This window comes from Leiobunum rupestre, chromosome 2 (assembly GCF_980474605.1).
Source record: "Leiobunum rupestre chromosome 2, qqLeiRupe1.1.hap1, whole genome shotgun sequence".
NCBI lineage: Eukaryota > Metazoa > Arthropoda > Arachnida > Opiliones > Sclerosomatidae > Leiobunum > Leiobunum rupestre.
In genome coordinates this window covers 7,869,638-7,897,519 of record NC_143385.1, presented here as the reverse complement: position 1 = coordinate 7,897,519, position 27,882 = coordinate 7,869,638, and the positions used below count along the sequence as shown (strand labels likewise).

General features: G+C 37.4%; 1 protein-coding gene across 1 annotated transcript; it reads right to left on the bottom strand.

The window, feature by feature from the left end:
• Positions 1–526: 526 nt before the first annotated feature.
• LOC149955998 (ABC transporter G family member 23-like) lies at positions 527–27,568 on the bottom strand. The gene is made up of 10 exons (XM_090166731.1): positions 27,450–27,568; positions 25,751–25,898; positions 22,778–22,932; positions 21,760–21,961; positions 21,554–21,697; positions 18,819–19,163; positions 12,303–12,477; positions 11,485–11,600; positions 9,788–10,124; positions 527–645 (listed from the first exon to the last, which is right to left on the bottom strand). The coding sequence occupies exons 1-10, from the start codon at positions 27,566–27,568 to the stop codon at positions 527–529; spliced, it is 1,860 nt and encodes a 619-aa protein (XP_090022857.1).
• Positions 27,569–27,882: the final 314 nt, after the last annotated feature.

Sequence of the window (27,882 nt, the reverse complement as noted above, 5' to 3'; positions counted from 1 at the left end):
AGTTCGGAGGAGGTGAAGGTTTGGCCGGTTTTTCGTGTGAGATAAAAATATTTATCTGGCAAACCCGTAAGAAATTGAGAGCAGTCGATTTTTAGGAGAAGCGTAGTTGCTAGCCTAGGCTTCACTCATTTCCGGCTTTCCGCGCCATTTTTCTTATTTTAAATGATTTTTGTAATAAATGTATGATGGCAAATAAGCAAAATACTAGTCCCAAATCCACGGGTTTAAAAAGAAACATAGATCATGAAAATATTCTTAACCCCAAACATACTTCAACACCTAGGGTCCCTCCTACAACTAATAAAAGGTACGTCTCTAAAATATTCATATAAAGACAGGACATAAGCCGAATTAACTTAAACCAAAGAATAACAACTGTTGTTAGTCCTGCTGAACTAGCTCTATAGTCTGTATGAAAAGTTTGGCCGATTTTATAGAACGCTCTATTATTATTCTCCCTCTAGGGAACCTAGCAGATCCCTCGTATTTTAAAAACCAAAGGTATTATAATTTTATTTTAACAATTTCACATTAGTTTTAAAGACCAATTATACTCACCACAAGCAATGAAGTTGACAACCATGAATGTTTTAGTGACAAAGATACCAGCTGCTGAATTGTCAAATAGGTTTGACATTAAAAGCCCTATTGAAAGAAGATTACCAAGTTATACAGGCTGGAAATTGATAAAAAATATTTTTTCCATAAACTATATACACTAGAATTTAGTGCAATTTCATCGAATTCTTAAATTGTGTTCACAAAGTTCGAAATTAGTTTTCAGAAAAGTGCTAGATCAATTTTGTAAATGAGAAAGTACAACGCGACATGGAAAATAAAAAGGTTGGGAAAGCCAAAACAAACTTTCAGTTCTTTCTGAAAATAACTTATTACGGAAGGTAATACTTTTCATTCAATCACCACGGAAAGCTACAGTTTTCATAAATCACTATGTATTCGAGAAACTAACTAATATCATGTTGGTGAACAGGGTGTTACTTTTTATTTACTTCGCATTATCGCTGAATACGTTACAACATTTTCCCGCTACACTTCTTCCTTTATTGACTGAAAACATTCAACACGTTATGGGGAATCGGAAAAACGCGTTTGATCGTTTCTTTTTTCATGAAGCTCACCACGAAATTCAATAAAGCCATGGTCACCCTAATAGCTTGAAACCAGTTCTCATGATGAGTTTATCTCAATTTTATTGGTCAAAACTGGCAAACAGACTGACTTAAAGTGAGTTTTAATGTCTAGTGTGACGTTTTCTTAAGAGTGGCGTGAGAGCGATGAACGATGCTACCCCAAAAACAGGAGCCTTTCTTCTTATATTATGGAACATCATCACAGAAAGAGTATACGCCATCTTGATAGAAAATCGAGCACTTCATTAAAGAAGCTCAATTTTTCTAGGACAATCGCATCATTGTACTCACCCGAGGTGATTATCCCGGATTTTGTTGAAACTCTAGGGTTCGGTAGACCTTATGGTTATATGAAAATTGCCAAAGGGAAAAGTTGCAATGGGCTTTAGTTTTCCTATGGCAACCGAAAATGTTTTTGACCTCTCCATTTAAAAAACCATGATATTTTCTCGGTTACCCAAATGTTGTTAAAATTTAAAGAAAATTGAGAAATTTTACCCAAAATTCTTGATCAATTTTATCTTTTTGGATAAGTTTTGAAAATTTAATTTTTTAAAATTTTTTAAGTAAGAAAGTACCCTGTGAAACCGAGAAAATCCCATGCTTTTTTAAATGGAGATTATTCGTTTTAAGAGATCAAACACATTTTCGATTGTCATGGGAAAACTAAAGGCCATTGGAATTTCTCCCTAAAGTTGGTAATTTTCATACTCTTATAAGGTCTACATAACCCCCGAGTTTCAACAAAATCCGTGATAATCACCTCGGGTAGTCTCCTTGTCAGTTCCAGGGTCGTTGTTCCTTATTTTTTAAATCGAAAATAATTTATTTATTTTATTTTATTTAAATGGAATTTTTATTGATTGTAATGAACTTTATTTTCTGGATTTTTTTCTTGTCAAATAGGCGCTTAAATAAATCATCCTCCCTGGAAATCGCCAAGAAGTAATATTTCCGAGAGCCAGGACCCGTAAGGAATTGTTTATATAGTGCTTGTTGAAATAATGGAAACTTTTCAGCCGTCATGTTTTTGCCAAGGCTTAATATGTCCAAAAAGCTACCTGGTTAAAAGGGAACGCTTGTTGCTTCCGTAAAGGTGCTAAATTTCCATTATTTTAACAAGTACTATATAAACAGTGACTTGCAGGTCCTGAATTTAAAACTAAATTTAATTTAGTTTGCTCAAAATTGTCTTTGCTAAAGAACCTACTTTTGTATATTTTCATAAATAATACAATGTTTTTTTTTAAATAATTTAAATAAAATTGATTTCAATCGAACAACCCTACTCACTTCTAAGTGCAGTAAATTTATGTTGTAATTCAGTAAATCTTAAGCATTGGAGAGACGTACTTTTGGAAATTTCGCCGCTTCTTACCTTTTCTGTTTATTAATGTAATTGCACTTAATTTATTAATTCTCGTAAATAAAATCAAATGCGTTTTATTGGTAATAATGCATTTTGTCTAGTAGACTTTTCCCATTTCTAAGGTTGTAACAGAGAATAAAACATACGTTTTTTCCCCTTCAAATAATTTATTTAATTTTATAAGTGAACGTCCTAATGCATTCAACGCCATAGATTATTTATTTAAAATAATCCTCTATTGTTTCCGAAAGTATTACAGATTTTACAATTTAAATATGCAGGTTTTCTCAAAAAAAATACTGGTTTGTGAATTCCAAAACTTTCCTTAGTAATTGAATGAATATTTCTTAGCTTTAACACATAAATATATTTTTTGACTTGCCAGACCGATTATAACGTATTTCGTGTAATTCCGTGAAATATTGGTAATATACATTTTACACAATGAGTAACGTCTACACTCAGATACAAGTTTCTCCTACACGTTTTCATCAAACCAACGATATTTTTAAGTTTTTGATGAAGCTCTATAGTCTATATATACTTGGCTGCAGGTTAAGAAAGGTAAAATATCTAGTACATTTGGCGCAAAGATACTAGCTCGTATTTCCTGTTAATCGTCGGCGTGATTTTAACATTTGGCCGGTTTACTGTTGAATTTTCAACTATACTTGCGCGTTATATAAATTTTGGGAAATAAAGTATATTTCCAAGTGATAAGTAATTAATAAGTTGGTAAAAAATCCTTTTAACGAATCCAGGGTAAGTATAGAACAGGTAATTCCGCGATTACCTATATAGTTAAAAACATAAACGTGCGATTTTGATTTATTGTTTATGTGTGAAATAATAAAAATCCGTTATTACGAAACTTAAAAATGATAATCTACATTAAATCTTTATTTATTATTGCACTTTTAAATTTAACGCGGATAGGAATAGTTAGAAATAGGCGAAACTATAAAGTCCAGCTGGGCTGAAAATATGATAGTCACGTGATTTTTTGGAGAACGGCAACGCCATCTATTCTAAGAATTACGAACTATTATTCATTTTATTTTGCTAATGGCGGTTTAAATTTTGATCGATTCATCTAAATTATAAAATTATTATGATTATTTACAACATCTTGTAATAGAAAAGTCGAAGTTAATTAGCTGTCTGCAGTGATTTACCGGAAACACGTATTAGTATCTTTGCGTCGATGGTCACTAGATATTTCCCCTTTATTAACCTGCAACTTAACATATTAAAAATATTTTATCGAACATTGTGAAACAATTTAAGAAATTGATGAAATGGCATAGTGCATCCCGATTTGAAAAATTATCCATAAAATATTGCTTGTATAGATATTCTGTAATTAACATAAGTAAGAAATGATAATGACAGGCATAGGTCAACGCGCAGAGCTGGCTCGAGCTCACCTCACTGAATTCGTATATGAGCTTACGAATGGTCTCGGGCTCACCTTGGTCTCACCAATTATTGGCCGAGTCTCGGGCTCGAGCTCGCAATATAAATTTCCCCGCCGATGTGAGGTCTCAAGCTCAGTAGATTTAAAACCTACAAACCGTCTCGGGCTCGGACTCACTGTAGTTATAAATATACGGGCAGTCTCGGGCTCGGACTCACTGAGTTATAAATATACGGGCAGTCTCGGGCTCGGACTCACTGTAGTTATAAATATACGGGCAGTCTCGGGCTCGGACTCACTGTAGTTATAAATATACGGGCAGTCTCGGGCTCGGATTCACTGTAGTTATAAATATACGGGCAGTCTCGGGCTCGGACTCACTGTAGTTATAAATATACGGGCAGTCTCGGGCTCGGACTCACTGTAGTTATAAATATACGGGCAGTCTCGGGCTCGGATTCACTGTAGTTATAAATATACGGGCAGTCTCGGGCTCGGACTCACTGAGTTATAAATATACGGGCAGTCTCGGGCTCGGACTCACTGAGTTATAAATATACGGGCAGTCTCGGGCTCGGACTCACTGTAGTTATAAATATACGGGCAGTCTCGGGCTCGAACTCACTGTAGTTATAAATATACGGGCAGTCTCGGGCTCGGACTCACTGAGTTATAAATATACGGGCAGTCTCGGGCTCGGACTCACTGTAGTTATAAATATACGGGCAGTCTCGGGCTCGGACTCACTGTAGTTATAAATATACGGGCAGTCTCGGGCTCGGACTCACTGAGTTATAAATATACGGGCAGTCTCGGGCTCGGAATCACTGTAGTTATAAATATACGGGCAGTCTCGGGCTCGGACTCACTGTAGTTATAAATATACGGGCAGTCTCGGGCTCGGATTCACTGTAGTTATAAATATACGGGCAGTCTCGGGCTCGGACTCACTGTAGTTATAAATATACGGGCAGCCTCGGGCTCGTACTCACTGTAGTTATAAATATACGGGCAGTCTCGGGCTCGGATTCACTGTAGTTATAAATATACGGGCAGTCTCGGGCTCGGACTCACTGTAGTTATAAATATACGGGCAGTCTTGGGCTCGGAATCACTGTAGTTATAAATATACGGGCAGTCTCGGGCTCGGACTCACTGTAGTTATAAATATACGGGCAGTCTCGGGCTCGGATTCACTGTAGTTATAAATATACGGGCAGTCTCGGGCTCGGACTCACTGTAGTTATAAATATACGGGCAGTCTCGGGCTCGGACTCACTGTAGTTATAAATATACGGGCAGTCTCGGGCTCGGATTCACTGTAGTTATAAATATACGGGCAGTCTCGGGCTCGGACTCACTGAGTTATAAATATACGGGCAGTCTCGGGCTCGGACTCACTGTAGTTATAAATATACGGGCAGTCTCGGGCTCGGACTCACTGTAGTTATAAATATACGGGCAGTCTCGGGCTCGGATTCACTGTAGTTATAAATATACGGGCAGTCTCGGGCTCGGACTCACTGTAGTTATAAATATACGGGCAGTCTCGGGCTCGGACTCACTGTAGTTATAAATATACGGGCAGTCTCGGGCTCGGATTCACTGTAGTTATAAATATACGGGCAGTCTCGGGCTCGGACTCACTGAGTTATAAATATACGGGCAGTCTCGGGCTCGGACTCACTGAGTTATAAATATACGGGCAGTCTCGGGCTCGGACTCACTGTAGTTATAAATATACGGGCAGTCTCGGGCTCGAACTCACTGTAGTTATAAATATACGGGCAGTCTCGGGCTCGGACTCACTGAGTTATAAATATACGGGCAGTCTCGGGCTCGGACTCACTGTAGTTATAAATATACGGGCAGTCTCGGGCTCGGACTCACTGTAGTTATAAATATACGGGCAGTCTCGGGCTCGGACTCACTGAGTTATAAATATACGGGCAGTCTCGGGCTCGGACTCACTGTAGTTATAAATATACGGGCAGTCTCGGGCTCGGACTCACTGTAGTTATAAATATACGGGCAGTCTCGGGCTCGGATTCACTGTAGTTATAAATATACGGGCAGTCTCGGGCTCGGACTCACTGTAGTTATAAATATACGGGCAGTCTCGGGCTCGGACTCACTGTAGTTATAAATATACGGGCAGTCTCGGGCTCGGATTCACTGTAGTTATAAATATACGGGCAGTCTCGGGCTCGGACTCACTGAGTTATAAATATACGGGCAGTCTCGGGCTCGGACTCACTGAGTTATAAATATACGGGCAGTCTCGGGCTCGGACTCACTGTAGTTATAAATATACGGGCAGTCTCGGGCTCGAACTCACTGTAGTTATAAATATACGGGCAGTCTCGGGCTCGGACTCACTGAGTTATAAATATACGGGCAGTCTCGGGCTCGGACTCACTGTAGTTATAAATATACGGGCAGTCTCGGGCTCGGACTCACTGTAGTTATAAATATACGGGCAGTCTCGGGCTCGGACTCACTGAGTTATAAATATACGGGCAGTCTCGGGCTCGGAATCACTGTAGTTATAAATATACGGGCAGTCTCGGGCTCGGACTCACTGTAGTTATAAATATACGGGCAGTCTCGGGCTCGGATTCACTGTAGTTATAAATATACGGGCAGTCTCGGGCTCGGACTCACTGTAGTTATAAATATACGGGCAGCCTCGGGCTCGTACTCACTGTAGTTATAAATATACGGGCAGTCTCGGGCTCGGATTCACTGTAGTTATAAATATACGGGCAGTCTCGGGCTCGGACTCACTGTAGTTATAAATATACGGGCAGTCTTGGGCTCGGAATCACTGTAGTTATAAATATACGGGCAGTCTCGGGCTCGGACTCACTGTAGTTATAAATATACGGGCAGTCTCGGGCTCGGATTCACTGTAGTTATAAATATACGGGCAGTCTCGGGCTCGGACTCACTGTAGTTATAAATATACGGGCAGTCTCGGGCTCGGACTCACTGTAGTTATAAATATACGGGCAGTCTCGGGCTCGGATTCACTGTAGTTATAAATATACGGGCAGTCTCGGGCTCGGACTCACTGAGTTATAAATATACGGGCAGTCTCGGGCTCGGACTCACTGTAGTTATAAATATACGGGCAGTCTCGGGCTCGGACTCACTGTAGTTATAAATATACGGGCAGTCTCGGGCTCGGATTCACTGTAGTTATAAATATACGGGCAGTCTCGGGCTCGGACTCACTGTAGTTATAAATATACGGGCAGTCTCGGGCTCGGACTCACTGTAGTTATAAATATACGGGCAGTCTCGGGCTCGGATTCACTGTAGTTATAAATATACGGGCAGTCTCGGGCTCGGACTCACTGAGTTATAAATATACGGGCAGTCTCGGGCTCGGACTCACTGAGTTATAAATATACGGGCAGTCTCGGGCTCGGACTCACTGTAGTTATAAATATACGGGCAGTCTCGGGCTCGAACTCACTGTAGTTATAAATATACGGGCAGTCTCGGGCTCGGACTCACTGAGTTATAAATATACGGGCAGTCTCGGGCTCGGACTCACTGTAGTTATAAATATACGGGCAGTCTCGGGCTCGGACTCACTGTAGTTATAAATATACGGGCAGTCTCGGGCTCGGACTCACTGAGTTATAAATATACGGGCAGTCTCGGGCTCGGAATCACTGTAGTTATAAATATACGGGCAGTCTCGGGCTCGGACTCACTGTAGTTATAAATATACGGGCAGTCTCGGGCTCGGATTCACTGTAGTTATAAATATACGGGCAGTCTCGGGCTCGGACTCACTGTAGTTATAAATATACGGGCAGCCTCGGGCTCGTACTCACTGTAGTTATAAATATACGGGCAGTCTCGGGCTCGGATTCACTGTAGTTATAAATATACGGGCAGTCTCGGGCTCGGACTCACTGAGTTATAAATATACGGGCAGTCTCGGGCTCGGACTCACTGAGTTATAAATATACGGGCAGTCTCGGGCTCGGACTCACTGTAGTTATAAATATACGGGCAGTCTCGGGCTCGGACTCACTGTAGTTATAAATATACGGGCAGTCTTGGGCTCGGAATCACTGTAGTTATAAATATACGGGCAGTCTCGGGCTCGGACTCACTGTAGTTATAAATATACGGGCAGTCTCGGGCTCGGATTCACTGTAGTTATAAATATACGGGCAGTCTCGGGCTCGGACTCACTGTAGTTATAAATATACGGGCAGTCTCGGGCTCGGACTCACTGTAGTTATAAATATACGGGCAGTCTCGGGCTCGGATTCACTGTAGTTATAAATATACGGGCAGTCTCGGGCTCGGACTCACTGAGTTATAAATATACGGGCAGTCTCGGGCTCGGACTCACTGAGTTATAAATATACGGGCAGTCTCGGGCTCGGACTCACTGTAGTTATAAATATACGGGCAGTCTCGGGCTCGGACTCACTGTAGTTATAAATATACGGGCAGTCTCGGGCTCGGATTCACTGTAGTTATAAATATACGGGCAGTCTCGGGTTCGTGCTCACTATAGTTACTTACAAATAAAATGGTAGCCTCGAGCTCAGTTTCACTATGTTTTAGAACTACTTCGCACAATTTATTTATCAAATAGCCCAATTAGGGGTTTCGAGCTCCATTCCGGCATCACTGGCACACCTGAAAGACAGGCGGAGGCGGTCAGGCAGCCCGGAGCCCAGATATCCAGACGGCGCTAGTCGTAGCTAGCTTCTAACGCTTTTTTTGCCAAAATAAATTTCGAACGTCGGCTTAGGGCTAAACAATATTGCGAACTGGAAGGAGACCGAGCTCATCCTCAGATAGGAAAACAGTTTTCAAATCGGTCTCAGGCTCGGGCTCAATCGTTATCGTGAGTTGAGCTTGGGCTCACCTCCGATATGAAAACTACCAAAATCAGTCTCGAGCTCGGGCTCAAGTATTATGTCGAGCTCAGGGTTGAGCTCTTAGTACCTTAATTTTTAATACGGGCTCGGGCTGGAGCTCCAAGTAATGTGAATCATGGAATGGGTTTAAACTCGAGCTCGAAGTTAATTGTATTACAACAGTTACAATATGCGTTCCTCAATACCTCAGCTCGGGCTCGGTTTTAACGTAAGAACTTATCGGTCTCGTCTCAGGCTCACAATATTTATTTAAAATACCGGAGCTCGGTTTCCAATTGAGCTCGGGCAGCCCGAGCCCGTTGACCCATGATGATAGGTGGTTTTTCGGTTGCAGGTTAATATTCAAAACTCACTAACTTAGATTCAAATTGGCGGACGTAAGCCAAAATAAAATTGTATGTATCATAACACCGGATAATTTAAATACCCTTTATAATTAGGCTGAAACTAAAATAAAATTTCCACCAAAAAAATAAAATTGCCTTTTTAAGGATCTTGAATCCTGGAGAGTTGGACATAGAGGCTAAAATAACTGCCCGCTGCATATAGTACATATTTGAAAATTTTCATCCTTTGTTCAAAAACCAAATATAATTAAAAAATATAAATAATTCTAACAAATTAAATAAAATGATATATGGATGAAGTATCAAAATTAAAGTTACATCAATTAGGTTCACTAAATAGTTAAAAGTGATCATTAAGTTAATGATTCATTTACTTCTATTTAATTTAAATAATTGGCTGTCGTAACATAGTGTCTATTGCGACTACCCAACTGTGGGCATCAAAGAACTACTTTCTTTACTTTGGGGATAAACCTGCGCCCCCGCTGTGCCATCTGGACGTTAGTTTCGTTATTTCTCACTAATAGACAAAGGGCGCTGCAGACCTGACGAACTCATCCCTTAATATTTAATCAGAAATGTCTCACCAAATGCAGTTCCTTGCAGTCCTTGTAAGATCGTAAGGATGGCGAGAAGAACGACAGAGCCCTTTTGAGGCACTTGGAAGATATAGAAAATGAAAATGATCATTGAAATTGTTCCGGCAATGATTTTAAGTATTTCCGTAGCGTAAGTAGATAGCATAGTGTCTATGTTTGAAACGCCGCACATTTGAATTCTTTCGAGTACGCCACTTTTCCATTCGTTGATAAATTTGAATACACACAATCCGGACGCAAAAGCGCTAATAAGTATCATCATGATTCCTGGAATCATGGCGTCTCCCGCATTCCTGTCATGAGATCCGAAAATAGTGGAAGACATCTGTAACCAAATAGACATCGACATAAGCCACTTCCAGTACGGGTTTGAAATAATTTAGCATTAGCATCTGGTAAATTATCCATTTTTATTTACATAGAAAAATCTAATTTAAATAAGTTGTTAATAAATATTTTAAATTGTAATATTAAAAATCAGTCAGGCTAATACCCAAAGCACCACCTTATGGCCAAGTTATTTAGCTACTTTTAATGCCATTAATTCTGTTGAAAAGACAAAACGATGTGGACTTCTGACCCAAAATGCATCTACCCAGGGTAGACTATCAGGCGTTTTTTTGACAATATTCCCGATTGTTCTTTAACGTTATCTAAAGATAACACTGCTAAAATCTTGAATATAACCGTATGTTATTTCATTAACCGCGGTATCTGGAGTTGTGCACTAGCATTTAAATTGTTATTATTTTAAATATGTTAATTTAATAATAAACCAGTTTTCGTTCCTTTTAACATTCGACTCCGTCATTGAAGCTTTGCTGACTACTTCGTTGAATACGAACTTCAAACAAATTCCGGTGGCCGGTATACAATCTCGAGGAGATGGTGACAAGCTCTAAATGCTACACGAGCCACAGTGTAGAATAATTTGTAGAATTTAAAACGGCAATCCAATTTCTGAGTAATAATACGTAACACGGACTAAAATAAAGAAAACGTTTAATTTTCCAACTTAAATTGTGAGATTTTGGTTCAACCAAAATCAAGCGGTCTTCTTGGTCATTTATGCACACTGACAGCCTGACGAACTATTTTGCTAAATATTTGATTAGCAGTAAATCAAAGACCTATTGCAATAAAACAATAATTAGTCATAAACATTCAGAGTGCCCTATATGTGAGCAGTCCATTGCAATTTATAATGAAATTCTTCACCAATTATTGCATGGCAGTCGCTATTCAGCGTAAAAGATGTCTGCTGAAAAGCGACTGCCATGCAATAATTGGTGAAGAATTTCATTATAAATTGCAATGGACTGCTCACATATAGGGCACTCTGAATGTTTATTAGTTTAACTGATATCGGCCGATCTCCGAGTAAAGCCAGAGTTCCTACACAGTACTGATGAGCCCCAAAAGGGCGAAACCGGTCTACGGTTGGAATCTCTGGCTAAAATTTTGACTTTTGAAATAATTAGTCAATATTGCATGAATTAACAAAATGTACTTCTAAAATTCCGATTTATGCAAAAATGGAGGTACAAGAAAATGCTTTTAAGTTCATGTCGTTTTGGTTTTCCGAGTAAGAAGTCCGATAAATTGTAGATAATTGCCATTACCGTTGATTCTGGAATTTATCAAACACGCGTAAGAAAGGCATAACGGAATAATGACGCACTTACGTCCAAAGGAAATCGGGCAATCATTTTGGTTTTGTTGAGGGAAACCAAGAATTCCTCGAAGAACGACTGGTATGACTTTGAGAATGATCGAAGAAGAGCGTAGTATATTTGCTGATCTGAAATTCAGAAAGATTTCAAATAAAGTCTCATGTTCTTATCAATTGTTCAAATTGTGTTTTGCCATAAATTTTAAATAGTCAGGTCGCATAGCTTGAACTCAAGGCAAATTGATCTAAAATATTATGGTAAACACTTAACAACTTTTAACTGGAATGAACTCAGCCGATATTTCTTCAATGACTTTGTAAATGCTATTGAAGGTCATCCGAAATGGCTTTTCACAATGAACTCTTCTAAAAGGAATGAGTTCTCAAAACTTTCGTTGTTCCTTTAATGACATTCTTTTTATAATTATTATATTATCATTTTCTTTTATGGCGATTTAGATCGGTTCTAAGCCGAATCATACATTTTTACGGGCCTGAAGATATGGTTATTCAACTCAGGAATCCATAGTTCTACTTGGAATGCTTATAGCGGCCGATTTTCGTCTCTATAAGGCTGACGGTTTTTTGACGTCACTATGTTAACTTAACAAACAACTAAGTGAGAGGGGAGCGCGCGCAGAGGGGATTTTTTCTCTCGTAGGCGGGGCCAAAGCCGTCAGAGTGATAGTACCATACGCGATACGGTATGTTAAGCATTGAATGAAAATTTAAAATTCATAGCAAAAAATGGCGACCAACGATAACTAAATCGACATTAAAATGATAAATGACAGTTGTCATGCCTCGAGACATCATAATAGCATTGCTTACTGGAGAGGTCGTAATAGCCGGAAATGGAGCTGCAATTCACGGTGTTTTCATCGGCGTCCAATCCATCTTCCAACTTCCGCTTAAAGCAGTCCGTGAAGTTCTCTCGGATGTGAAGGAAAACCCACGAATCGCCGTTTTTCACAGAAGTGAGTGCGGCTGAGAAATTGGCGTCTGTCTACAGACATTGTGCGTATAAACTTATAAATCATATAAAATATCGTGGTCTTAAATTTTTTATTATAATCAGTGGTTTATCTTAGGGGTCCTGGTAAACGAGGAAAAGCGTTAAGAATGAGTTCACCAAATGATTTAACGAAATGAAATTTTTTATAAATTTGTTAAAATATCGAATATAAATTTTTTTCTGACGACGTGAGTGTACTACACCCCTGCACTTGTATTACAACTCGATTCAACCGACGGACACCAATTAGGTTAATAGAAAAATCACTTCGTTGAGCGCAACAGTTGACTTTAGTAAATTGCAAAAGTATTCAAGAATTATTGGAGCAACTGGGGTGTCTCTCGAAGGAAAGAAGATAAGTGGGACAGGAATTAGCTTCGCTTTCAATCAGGCCCGTACCCAGCCGCCAAGCCTCGGGGGTGCCAAAGCCTTGATACTAAAAATAGTCATTTTTAACTCCAACTCATTAGTAAATATACCTAAATTTGCTTTAGTTTGTAATTTTTTTAAATAATAAATTTCGATTTCGTTGAAAATAGAATATTAAACAGCATTTAAAACTAGCTATTTAAAACGGCTTCAATGCTAGTTTATTTAATGTAGATCACACTAGCCTTTAAAAACACTAGTAATACTGAAGATGATCTGCTAATAGGTTTTAAATATAGCAGGATACAAGACGATGAAGCTGTAAGCATGAACAGCAGTCCTATGGACGTTTTGCCATTGTTATAGTATCGTCCAATCACTTTTCAATTTTTCGTGTCTCCTGGTGTAGCCCAAAAATACCAAGGCAATGCTATATCCGTCAAAACACTTAAAGGGCAACGCAAGTGGTCATGCAGGGGAATTATGTTTTCTTCAACAAGCCGTAAGTAGGTTTTCCAAGGATGATTTTATACAGCGCGAAAGCCTTATTCTCCTTGGTGTAGCCACGTGGCGCAATTTCGCTCTCATTCGCGAATTTTTCGATTTTCTTCGCTGAGTTAGCTCGCAATCAACGAACCCAGGAATTTAGGACTAGCTTAATTTATTTATTATGGAGAAAAGAACTGGGTTAGTTTCCGAGAGTTGGACTTTGATATTTTCGATTTAACAATGTTTTGGAATAAAATTATTTGTGAATTGAATATTTTTAATTATGGAAGTTGAAACATTAGGCCTTGGACGCAGTAAATCTCTGCCGCTAGCCTCACATAGGATTAAGAAAATTCAACACCACACACACTCCTATATCCCGTCTCCCTTAACAATTTCCCTATCATTATACCCCGACAGAATATTTATCTTTTTTTATTACATTTATTTTGTAGAAGTTTAGGATCCGATTTGTCGGTAAGCACGGAGACTTTACTTTCCTCGGCCATTTTCGCGACCAAATAACGCATGGATTTTGCGTAAAAACCGCGAGAGGCGCATTTATACCAGACTTGGAAATAGTGATATTTTTTACGGGGGCCCTGCGGGCCCCCGACCCCCCTTAAGTTTATTTTTCTTGAGAGCCACTGGCCCAAGCGGGGGGGGATTAGGGGAAAAAATTTAAAATTAGGTAGGGAAAATAGGAAAATAAAAATTGGTTACGTTACTTACATAACATTTATTAACTTTAAAACAAGCAAGTATATTATAATATCACACATAATCATTTGTAACGCTAGATCCCGCTCTCGTATAGGGTAGGAAAACAGTTTCAAAAACGGCGTACAAATCAATATGTTCCAGAAATTTCCGTAAAATGTTTAATAAATATTTTTTAATTAAATTGAGAGCCCCGGTGGCCCGCAACCCCCGTTCGAATGATTTATTTTAAGAGCCCACTGATTTTTATTAAGAGCCATTGGCCCCAAGACTCCCGCTAATTCCAAGTCTGATTTATACACAATAAATTCGGCAAATATGGTTCTGCTTTTTTTACAGAGGGAAAGGCTATGGCAGATAGCGCATGCGCAGTGGTTCTTTTTATCTATAAGATAATTTACCCCCCTGCGTGGTCACTTGCGTTGCCCTTTAATTTGCTGGTTCAGTATTTCTTCAACTGAAAGACCGTCGGCAATTTAGTATTTTTTTGTGTGTGGATAACTAATCTTCGGTGCGTTACTCGAGCTTTGAAGAAACGTTTTTCTTTCCCCATTAATTTATAAAGTTGAAATATCACTTAAACAAATGTTATGACATATTTAATTTTATTTTAATTAAATATTTTTATATAAACCATGTAATTTTTGTTGTTTCTAAACCATTTTGTTTTGTTATCTCGAAGTTTGGTGCAGTAAAACGCGTGAAAACAAAATTATAGTTCAAAGGTTTTAAATATTTACTGAAATTAAATTGTAATGTAGCTCGCTAGTAAACGTGATTCTCCTTTTTGATTAATATACAAATATTGTAGATTCTATCTTTCGGTAGTTGAGCAAAACATTTTTTGGGTTGGTCGGGTTGGGGATGCTCAAGTATTCATTTGGGCCTGGTTTCAACTGTTGCTACTCCGTGAAACATTTGTTACAATTTAGTTTTATTAAACTCTTGACTAATCACTTCAGTAATATGATATCAGTAAGGAAAAGTTCCTAGTAAATTGGCTGTTAAGGGATTGTCAAAATCACACGAAACCTAATTTTATAGATTTTTCGTTTAAAAATTAACACGAAAATGATACATTCCTTTTATTAATTAAATTAAAATGATCAATAATCGAAGCTAGAGGGGCGTTCAGGCTAGAGAACTTTTAAAGGTCAATTAGTTTGACCACCAATCTTATCCAACTAATTGGCAATGAATTAGGCAGTGTGAACAGCCAACGATGGTTAAACCTTTTGGTGGACCAACACGCGACTTTTTTCGGGTAGGGGACCGATTTCTGGGTGTACAATTTGTTTGAGATATACAAATTTTTGAAATTCAACTAATGAAATGAAGTAATTTCGTAACGTCACTAACGCGGGAACGTTGTAACCTTGCTAACTAATATTATTATTAAAACATCAAACATAAATAATTTGGACCGGCTAAACCTAGTTTCTCAATTTCTAAGACAAAAAACATAGCTTCTGAAAGGTGTGAACAGCGTAGGCTGACCAATTAATTGGTGCGTCGGAGACGAACAAGTAATTTGACATCAATAAAATTTCAGTCTGAACGGTATTATAGAGAAGATTAGATTGCTAGGTGACGGAAATATAAAAGATTAACCTGATTTGAACTTATATACGAGAATTACGATCTGGGAAACTTGATCAGTAGGCGTTTGGAAGCACCACACTAGGGTCTAGTTTTTTTCTGGCAGACTTTGACTCCGCATTTTGTTCTAGCGGTGTATCCTACAGCGGCACTTGAGTTGGGTTAAGCAGAGCGCTCTAGAAGTTCGAACAACAAAGTCGAAAGTGACGTGATCATTCTCCACGATTTCCTCTTCGCGCTTATACTACGGAGTCGGAACCTTAAACTTGAAGACGGTGTAATATTTCTTTTGAACTAATGCTACACTTACAAGGAGACTACCCGTGGTGGTTTTCACCGATTTTTTTTAAACTTGGGGGTTAGGTAGACCTTATGGTAGTATGAAAATTTTCAAAGGGAAAAGTTGCAATGGGCATTAGTTTTCCCATAGCAACCGCAAATGTTTTTGGCCTCTCCAAACGTAAAAATCCCCAATTAAAAAAGTATGGGATTTTCTCGGTTTCACAGGGCCGGTCCCATGTGAAAATTCTTCAAATATTTGAAAAAATTAAATTTGTCAAAACTTACCCAAAATGATAATTTTTCCAAATTTTGGTAAAATTTCAATAAATTACACGAATAAATTAAGTAATATTGAGATAAATTTAGTAAAGTCAAATAAAATTGTTTGAAATCAAATAAAATTGGGTAAAAAAGTCAAGATTGGGTAAAAATATCAAAATTGGGGAAAAAAACAAAATTGGGTAAACTTAATAAAATTCGTTATAAAATTAGGTAAACGTGATTAAATTTCGATGAAATTGGATAAAACGCAGTAAATTGAGTAAACCTTATAAAGTTGGACAAAAATTGGGAAAGCGCAAAAAAATCGTTAAAAATTAGGTAAATGTGATTAAATTGCGATAAAATTGGTGAAGGGTGATAAATTTCGTAAATAATCGGGTAAATGTGATAATATTCGACGAAAAAGGGGTTTTAGTAATCGAAACAAAAACTTTATGTTTTAAGTAAAAATTATCATTCGATAGTTGAAAAGATATTAATCGGTATTTGAAAGATATTATTCGGTAGTTGAAAAGATATTATTCCCTAGTTGAAAAGATATTATTCGGTAGTTGAAAAGATATTATTCGGTAGTTGAAAAGATATTATTCGGTAGTTGAAAAGATATTATTCGGTAGTTCAAAAGATATTATTCGGTAGTTGAAAAGATATTATTCGGTAGTTGAAAAGATATTATTCAGTATTTAAAAATGAAAATATTATTCAGAAGTTAAATAAAGTACATGTATGTCGAAATTACACTTAAATGACACTTGTTTCGAAAAAAAACTAAAAATGAGAGTGATAATCGTCATAAAAAACATCCCAAACATAAAACTACTCTACAATGAGCACATTTTAAAAAACGGGGCTTGGAACAATTTGGCTTACTACAAGAGTGTGTGTCACTCGCTGCAGCTACATTGCAGCATTCATTCGAAAATTCGGCCGATGAAATAACATCCAGAAACAATATTATTCGACTTCATTTTTTATTGTATAACAAGTTTGGCGCACCTATATTTCAACCAATGCTGAAATATTGCTGGTTTTCGTCTGGGCTTTGCGACGAAAAACCAGTTTTCTTTTCTGTTATAGAAGCGTGTTTTACTTTTACAGCGAGTGACACACTAATTAATTACTAAGTGTAATTTAATGTCCTTCATTTAACTTCTGATTATTATTTTTATTTTTAAATACTGAATAATATCTTTTCAACTACCGAATAATATCTTTTCAACTACCGAATAATATCTTTTCAACTACCGAAATATAATTTCAACTACCGAATAATATCTTTTCAACTACCAAATGGGAATTTTTACTTAAAACATGAAGCTTTTGTATCTTTTACTAAAATTCGTTCAATTTATTAACGATTACCCTTTTATCGTCGAATTTTTCACATTTACCCGATTATTTATGAAATTTAATCACATTTACCTAACTTATAACGAATTTTATTAGGTTTAACCCAATTTTGTTTTTTTTTTATTCAATTTTTACTATTTACCCAACTTTAGTTGATTTCAAACAATTTTATTTGACTTCACCCAATTTATCTCAATACTACTTTATTCATGCAATTTATTGAAATTTTACCCAAATTTGGCAAAATTTGGTTAAAATTTACCCAAAATAGGTAAAATTTATCATGTTGGGTAAGCAGTGGCGTCGCTAGGGTGTTTTAGGTGGCGCTTGAGCCACCTGTAAAATTTCTGAAGCGCCACCTAAAATTTCGGAAAAGCGCCTCCTAAAATTAACAATTTTTCCAATTCACTTGTCGAAAGGTTTCTTCGAACTTAAAGATGGTCATCAAAAATTTAATTTTTCCGAGTCGGCCTCAATGTTTCAACTTTACAAACCTTTTTGGGGCTCCCCTCCCCTGCCACATATCACTCGCTAGGACGCCCCTGACCAGTGCTTATGGCTTAAGCGCCACCAATTTTGAAATCCTGGTGACGCCACCACAATTAGTCTTCTTGTTAGTATAATATCTATAGCGTTTAAATAAAAATACTGAATATTACAACATTCCTGCTCTCCGAATTGAGAGATAATTATGGCAGGTTGTTCTTTTTCTTGCAAACAGGCGTTTTAGCAATCGTAAATTCTGGTTTCAATAAATGATCTTGTAGGCGAAATCGTAGCCATATTCAAAGTAAGGCAGGGTACACAAAAACAATGCTCACAATCATACATAAGGCGCGTTTTAGTATTGGTTTTTAATTTCGTCATGTACCCGGGTTTACCAAATATTTATACCGATTTTCAAAGAATTTAATTTCCCGAACGTCTAGATCGTACTGAATTAATTTTACGGCAAAAATTGGTCACTTACACAAAAAGGTTCAATGTTAGGATTTCATTTCGGGTGGGATTTAAACTGTACACTCTTTTGTGATCTAGAGGCCACTAATCTTTTTCACCCCCTTGATCCTTATTTGGGGGGGGGGGGTCGAACCCTAAAACCCTATCTCTTAAATAAGACTTATGCTGTTCTGCTGTTCACACAACGTATTTCATTATTATCATTATTTAAATCTTGAAAAAGCTTGATGGCTTTTGAAATCTGTATAGTCTTTATGCCCCTTAAATCCTTAAATACTTACAATAGACACGTAACTCCTGTCCAAATACTTGATAAACGTTTCGCCCAAACCGTTCCGCGTGATGGCACTGTCTTCGTTCACGATCGAGATTGGAATATCCCGAAGTTGACTTCCCACGAATGAACAAAAAAAAGTGAATGTTATGATTGGCGCGATTAGTTGGAAAAGTAGTTGATGTATGTTCCTTTTGAATAATATGATATTTCTGGCGCACAAAATCATCATTCTGAACTTAAAATACGGTTCTTTAGAATTTATGGCACGTCTTTTGATCAGTGCAACATCGCCCCCACCGTTTTCTCTGGCAATTCCGTTTAACGTGTTCGTCAATCCGTTTTCATTTGTCTGAAAAAATTATATAGTTTGTATTATTTACAGACAATTTAATCTCCTTGGAATTGAGCACGAGCGTTTGGGTTTAGTTTAAAAGTATAGCCACATTTTCGAACAAGATTGAAACACACTAAATTGCGATTTTTCAATTCAAAATTGTTGAATCATCATGAATGTTGTTTAAAAGGCAGTTCAATTAAAGGCTTTAAAAGTCGATCGATGAATTAGGCCTAAGGTGGTGCCTTGGGTTTTAGCCTAGCTCAGCGGTTCCCAAAAGGTGTTCCGTGGAACCCTAGGGTTCCGCGGAAGGATCACAGGGGTTCCGAGAATTCGCAGCGCGGCCATCTTTGTTTGTGTCAAGAGTCTTTTAAGATAAGTAAAAAAATAGTTGGGGTTCCACCAGAATTATGTGGATAATTTAGGGTTCCATAGCAAAATAAATTTGGGAACCGCTGGCCTAGCTGATTATTATTATACCATTTGGGTGAAAATCCAGTAACACCTCCTATTCCGTACTTCGTGTTACGCTGGGATTTCTCTAGACCCATTTCAGAAAGTGGTAAAACTCAAAGAACGGTGGGTGTGGGGAATAAGCACTCTTGTTAAGAAGCTGTGAGGTTTTAAATAAAATGTGAAAGTTATTTTTTTTGTTAATCATTTCAATCAAACACAAGAAAGACGATCGAACCATATAATTTGGATTTAATCAATATTAATAATAAAAATGAAATTAAAGTATTTTTAGTGGATTAAATTATGGTTACAATGATTTAAAACTCGATTCAGCCATTTATATTGTTTAAATTGTGATTACAATTGATTAGAATGGTTGAATCTGATTGGAATGATTAGGTAAAGATTATAATGATTAGATCACGGTAACAATGATTAGATCTCGACTAGAATTATTAAATCTCGTTTAAATCGTTATTAAATCGTGATTAAATTGATTAAATCGTGATTAAATCGTGATTAAATCGATTAAATCGTGATTAAATCGTGATTAAATTGATTAAATCGTGATTAAATTGATTAAATCGTGATTAAATTGATTAAATCGTGATTAAACTGATTAAATCGTGATTATCTGATTTAATAATTTAACTTCGATTATAACCCACACAAACGAAGAGTGACCTTCCCCTCGTTTAAGCATTCGACTGAAGATACGACTTTTCTCTCAAAAACTGAATATTTTTACGATAATTCTAAAAATATCGCTCTCCTGACTTGATCGGGTATTTTACTCTTATATTTCAATAGCTTGACGTGTTGTGGGTTTTTACCACGCAAAGCTGAGTTTTTACGGCGCCAAGTGTGTGTTTTTCAAAACATGGCTACTGCCATTTCCTGCCACTATATTCGCCGATTCAGCTCACCCAGCAGTGATTGCAGGTTCTAGTTCTGGAACCAACTTCTGCTAGAGTCACTGAGTAGGAAGCGGTTAAGCCTCTGGCCAGATTTTAATTCTGAGTGCCATTCATTTATCGGTTAACCTTTCTAAAACAAACCAATGTATGTAGTGAAATCAAAACATCTGAATGTTGTGTCCTTATTTCATTTAAAGTATTCGTTTATTTTGAAAAATATTCTGTTAACGTAATGTAACGTTAAAAAGAACCACCTATGGACTGCATTGCAAAGGATGATAAAATTAGCGAATATGTAGATTAGTCCATTATGAAAAGGGATAAAAAAGCTAAACCCTAAACAAATTTGAAGAAATTTAAAAACTTACTAATAGCTCGTACCGATAGGTCTTCGAGCAAACCAAAAGACGCGAAACTCGGACCAAATAGATACGAGATATCAGTAAGTTTTTAAATTTCTTCAAATTTGTTTAGGGTTTAGCTTTTTTATATACATAATGGACTAATCTACATATTCGCTAATTTTATCATTGTGTTAACCTAAGTCAACTTGGCTATGTACTAAACATCCACTTTCTGGCTGGTGAGTTAGTAAATATGAAATGGTACTTTTCATACTGTACCTTTTGTACTGCCTACTTATAAACATCCATGTTAGCAGTGTCGCCGTGCATGGTTTGTTTATATTTTGAACCAAGTGTAAATAGAGTGCGCAATAAACGTACGTTTTAAACAAGGTTGTAGGTTTTATATTTCAGAAACAGTTTCCCAATTTTTACGTAATGCACGATGCATAATTTAAAAACAAAACATAAGTTTAAAGATTCTACAAAATTTTATAATACTTCATTCTTTTTAGATTTCTATGTTTATCATTCTATTTCGCAATGGTGCTTATTTCGGGTTAACCATTTGGAAATTGGTTTTCGTGGTCGGAGTGATAAAGTTATGTAACTTTGTCACTTTTTAGAAATATTTCAGTGTACTCTTACTCTGTCGAGCTTATTCGACTTAGCAGTCACAGTTTCTCACCATTTGCGAATTCTTTGTTGTGGTCGGAGTGTCAAATCTACATATTTTCAAGAAGCACTCTTCTAAAGTGCGCCCATCAAAAGTCTCCATAATAGCTTTCGGAGCCGCCTCTTGGAGTATTCGGCCATTTCTCATTGCGCTTATCTAAAATAATATTAAATGTTTCAAGAGGAAGTGAGCGCCCATGAAACTTGATAAAAACTTGCCATGTTGGCATCTTTGGCTTCTTCGATATAATGAGTAGTGATAATTATGGTTGTGTTTAGAGTATTTGTGAGATGGACCAGGTGCGACCAGATTTCTTTGCGTAAGAGTGGGTCCACTCCGACGGTGGGCTCATCCAGGATCAACAAGGGTGGGCTGTGCAGCAACGCAATGGCCAATGACACTCTTCGCTTTTGACCACCACTGAAACATTAAAATCAATTCTGCTAGAGTTTATGTAAACGTATTAAGCGGGAAACCAAAATATTTGGTCATCTCAAACTGTAAAACAAATTGATATCCTAACATATAAACTTCTATATCAATACCCTTTATTTATCCAGGAGCCTTTTAAAAATTTTCATGCTTTTATTCATGAGAAGATCAGCTTATAGTCCAAGAGCCCATGACAAAATAAGCATGTGATAAGGTACACGATGGGTCAAGGTATTTTTCAATTAGGTTAGTGATTTGTAACAAACAACTGTTTGTCTTACGGGTCAAAGTGGGGGCTTTCCGGAAATACGAGCCACGTGACTTCACTTCCAGTGACCTTGAAAATTGATATGACCTGATATTGGTATCATTCGATTGGTTTCAACGTGCTCTTACCAAATATCGCTAAATTAACCTTCAAATCTGAATTTCGAGCCCCTCCCAAATTTACATGTATAAGGCAAAATTACTTTTTTAGTCTTATACGCCGTTTGGTTCAGATTTGAAGATTTGGTAAGAGCACGTTGAGACCAATTGAATGATACCAATATCAGGTCATATCAATTTTCAAGGTCACCGGAAGTGACGTCACGTAGTTCGTATTTCCGGAAAGCCCCCAATTTGACCCGTACGACTAACAGTTGTTTGTTACAAATCACTAACCTAATTAAAAAATACCTTGACCCATCGTGTACCTTATCACATGCTTATTTTGTCATGGGCTCTAAGCTGTTTATATTTTAAAAGCTTATTCAATCTACGCTATAATAACATTTGTTTTACATAAATAATATCTGATAATACCTCAAATTATCGACACAGACGTGATCCGGTGGTAGATCCAATATGCTTCGTAATTTCTGTATTTGATTCTCGATTACGGATGTTTGCAAAAGGTTCAGTTTTCCGAAGAACCACAGCGTTTCTTTGATAGTTATGTAGCTCTGCAGGGCCAGTTCCTGAAATCAAAATTCATTTTGTGACGACACAGATAAACGTACTGTTATGCTATTATTTCGAAATTTGAGTAGAAAGGAATTAACATGTTCCTTAAAGAAAGTAAAATGTTTGATGAAATGAAGATTCACAGCTGTGGGAAAACTGCTATAGCTAATTAACTGAGTGTAAATTAACGATTGGAATTGAAATTACTGAACCCCACACCTTTTCAAAAATAATTTATACAATCCGTTGAAATAATACAAATATCAAACCAAATCCAAATTATGAGTACTTTAGAATGATTTTTTTAACCAAAATATTACTCTAGTTTCTATGTATATTGTATAAATTATTACATTTCTCGAGAAATAAAAATATTATATTGGGATTTTAGCATTTTATAATGAAATACATCCAGGGAATTCTAAATAAATAATTAAAATAAGAAAAGAAACTAGGTTAAGAGCGAAGGTCAAAGTTCAAAGATTTTAACCTACATTAAAGAGGTCAAGGATCAAATGTACAAATTTTCAAAAATTATTTCTGGAATGTGCAGGATAATGTCTTTCAATCAAGGTTTGTTTCTTTGATATCGGATAATTATTCGTTAAGATATTTACTTGACAATTTCAGGAGTCAACGCCATTTTGGCAATTTTTTTTAATTTTTCAATGTCTAATATCTCAAAAACTTTTCATCGAATGCCCAAAATATTTTGGAAATCGCCTTTTTCTTAAAAAAATAAAAACCCCCCCAAGAAAGAATTTTAAAAGATATTTGAGGGGGTAGGGTTGACAACTTTTGACCATTTGTCGTGGAATGACTCTTGAATTACCATATTTCTATTTTGGGGAAACTAAGTAATTTAATTAATTCTAATTAAAGGAAGAACGTAAGGTTTATTACATCATAATTTGTGGAAATTATAGTGAATTATTTAGGAAGCCGTCTGGTAAGTGACGATGAGACTGAGTGGTGGAAAGCGTTTCTGAGCTGAAAGATTTCAGGCTATGGGAGTGGTTGAGTGCTAGATATGGAATGTAAGTATGGGGACTTAACTCACAGTTAATAATAATAATCGTTACAGTTAATAAGCTAGGCTAATACACAAGGCACCACCTTAGGCCTAAGTCATCGAGCGACTTTTAAAGCCATCTTATATACAAATAGATAACTATATATTTATATTGGTCAGATGACATTGGATCCTGGTATGAGGAAATAAATATGTTTTGGTCGTTCTAAATATAACAACATCGAGACAGTTTTTTTTTAACTACAATTGTGACGTTCTCGACATACCCAACACAAGCCAGGTTAAGACAACCCTCAAAAACGTGTAGGGAAAAATAGAAGCTGAGGTGTAGACGTAGCTTGATTGTGTACAATCTACACCCCTACAAGCTTTTATAATAATTAGCTACGCTAATACCCAAGACACCACCTTAGGCCTAAGCGACTTTTAAGGCCATTAATTAAGGTGGCCGGGTGACAATACGTAGGAGGGTTGTGGCAAGCCCTGCAAGCCACGCGAGTCAACAGGTCCCTACACCCACATTACCGTTAACCTGCACAAGTTTTTATTGAAGGGGAGAAAACCCCTTAAACCAGTGTGGAGAGAACTTGCAAACTCAACGCAGAAGGAGTAGTTTCGAGTTTTCACCCCATGCCCCAAGCTGGGATCGAACCCGGTTCCTCCTGCTGCGAGGCGAAAGTACTAACCACTCCGCCACCCATAAACATCCTCTTAACCTGTCTAATTATGACGACGGAGAGAAACTGGTGGTTTAAAGATGGAGGTGCAAAGACTAAGCAACAAAATCCGAGCATTTCAACCGTGTTATCGAAGGGAATCACCGTACCTGCATCATTTTGAATGTTTTTCACCAGTCAAATTTGAAAGGTTGCCACAATTTTTCGACGATGCTAAAGTCAACACCAGCCAGGTGAGAAGCTTAACTATAGACATTCATCAAGTAAAAGGGCTGAGTTATTTGAAAAAGGTTTTTCAGTGATACATCAGCCGTTAATTAAAATCATATGTCATTCCAAGACTGAGGTGCGGTTGGCAGTTCAATTTAAATAGTGCTGCTGCTTGTTCTTGAATGTCCCGAGCAGAAGTTACTTAAAATGTTTAGTAGAGGTAGATCGATCTTAAAAGGTAATAATACTAAGTAAATGTGCCCATTAGAAGTTGTATTCAAATCACAAAATAACTTCTTCTATTTATATTAAGGAGAATTAGTATATTGAGACGATCCATGGTTTAGTTTACCTCCGTCCCGAGAGAGGAAGTAAAAATGTTACCGACGTCCGTTTCAAACACGTCGGAAGACATAATATTTAGGGATCCAATGAAATACTGAACTTGTTTGATTGGGTTTTAAGGGAAATCACACACTGAAAGACCATGAGTTGTATTGGGAGAAACGCTCTAAATAAGTGAATATAAAGCAGCGGTTTAGCACTTGAACTAACGTAAAACGTTGATCAAAATGCTAAAAACCCATTTACGATACACATATAGGTGTGGAATTTAAATAGAAGTTACACAAACATTGAGATTGACTTGAAAACTGATCGGTATTTTTTAGGAAGCAAGATAAATGGAAGCTAATGTCAAGAGAATCTGTACCACGGAATTCTGAGCATTTTTCTTTTGACGTCTATTACTGGAAAACGTCGATAGGTGTTTTTGCTACGGCTGTATCGTAAAACTGGGAAATCAAGAAAGGAAAATGCCTCATCGCTATTGGAATTTTAAAGACTTTCGTTAGCTCTATAAAATTTTCTGAATATCTAAAGAATCAAATAAATAATAATTTCAAGATTCACCTGAGGCATGTATCCAATGCTAGGACCAGACACGGGCCTTTCGCCCAGTACTTGGACGTCTCCTTCTTGCACTTTGGACGTGATTTTCCCCGTGACCACTCTCAGAAGGGTCGTTTTCCCGCACCCACTGGGTCCCAGCAAAGCGTATCTGTCAATTAAATATTTTAGAAGAGACCATCATCGTTTGGAATCAATCATTTGTGTGAAACGTTGATCACTAACACCCAGAAATCAGGCGTTTTGGAAATACCATTGGTGGCTTAATGCACCTTTTCCGAAATTAAGGATAGGCTTGGAAAATTGACGCAAGATGTTTTGACTCAAGAGCTAACTGAAGCTGGCAATTTTTGCGAAGCCCCTTACGATGGTATCCGCTTCAATACGGTAATTGTCGATCGCAGATGGCCTAAGAGAAACAAACATTTTCGCGACTATGAGGCTCGTTCCGGTTCTGCCGTGTCTATTCCGCGAAAGAATCGGCTAAATGGTTTTTGTAGACATCAGAAACCAATATTGCGTCAAATATTCCATTATGGCGAAGTGGTGCTTGGAACCAGTAAAACGCAATAGCTCCAAAAATTGGGATATTTTGTCAAGCGCTTAAGAATTAAAAGAACAAAAGTGGCTGTCTTTGGGGACGCAATTCGCAAGGTTGAATGCTACAAACGTATCGTTAAAAATTATACCAAACACTTGTATAATTTGAATAATAATAATAATCAGCTAGGCTAATACCCAAGGCACCACCTTAGGCCTAAGTCATCGAGCGACTTTTAAACCCAATAATTCAGGTGGCCGGGTTACAAAGTGTAGGAGGGTGGTAGCAAGCCCTATATGCCACGTGAGCCAACAGCTCTCTACACTAACTATTACCGTTAACCTTAACAAGTTTTTATGGAGAACTTGCAAACACAACGCGGAAGGAGTTATTCCGAGTTTTCACCCAGTGCTACAAGCTGGGATCGAACACGGCTCCTCTTGCTGCGAGGCGAAAGTGCTAACCACTCCGCCACCCCAATAACGGAAATAAAGATAAAACAGGTAAGGTTTATGAAAAATTATTATTACAAGGCGCAATAACATACCACTTTTCCTATGATCACGGCTATGAAAAGGGCCAAGTTAAAGGGGCGTACTAAACGCCCAAGTTTAATACTTTAGTACTAAACTAGAGTACTCGGGAATACTTGAATTGCGATAAGTATTACTGTTGTAATACCGCTCGTAACTCGAACTCATTACGAGTGGAAATTAAAAGGTGGTTAGATTCAATCGTCGTTCGAGTAACCCATAAGGCAGCTGAGCTAATTTCGGGTCAAACTAGAAATCAAGCTGAAAGTACCATCGTCGAAATTCTTATTAATAGTAAACCAATAGATCAAACTAAGGGTTGGTCGTATGGTTGCCGAGTTTTCAGCGCTGTAATCAATAAAAACTAGGGGGTTGTTCACCATTTGTTCGTGTACTAGACGGCAACCAGCAAAACCCCGAATATCGTTCTCCAAAAACGACCCTGGAATATAGAGTTCTCGAGAAAGCCCCCAAAATTGATTACCATTTAAATTTGTTTTAAATTTACAAGTATCCAATAGGCAAAAGCCGTTCTATACACGAACTTAAATTATTTTCGTTAAATTAAATACTAAAGATAATTTTTGCTTGAAGCAAGCGTAAAAACAGTTCTGTAATGTGTACTCACATGACACCGTAGGGCACTGATACGTTGACATTATCCAAAGCCTTCGAAGCAGATTTTTTCCTATCGTAGGAAAACGTTACATTCCTAAAACGTATGGCTAAATCTTCGTCCGTGTGCATTTTCGGAGTGGAATTTGGAAACTTGTAACGACAATAATGATATTCGTTAAGCTATCTATAATAATAATTTTATTGTATTATATTATTATAATACTACGACTAAATGATAGGATCGCTTTATAAACTAGCGAATATACTCCATCAACGCATCGGATAAATAATCCCCCTTTGTGAAAGTAACCTCGCTGGGCGAATGGGAAAAGAATGAAAAGGCTCAAAATAAATGACAATAATTATATACTTTCTGTTTTTTTAATTAGGTGTTATTCGCACGGGCTCTAAATTTCCCGTTGACCGTCTTCCCTGACAGCACT

What these genes read in the sequence shown, in the direction of transcription:
- LOC149955998 (XM_090166731.1), bottom strand. Translation starts at nt 27,568, where the DNA reads ATGCACACGGACGAAGATTTAGCCATACGTTTTAGGAATGTAACGTTT. An exon ending in CAACAAAGAATTCGCAAATG is followed by an intron (nt 19,164 to 21,553) that starts GTGAGAAACTGT and finishes TAATTTTTTCAG; the next exon opens with ACAAATGAAAACGGATTGAC. An exon ending in TTGCCCGATTTCCTTTGGAC is followed by an intron (nt 10,125 to 11,484) that starts GTAAGTGCGTCA and finishes ATTTGGTTACAG; the next exon opens with ATGTCTTCCACTATTTTCGG.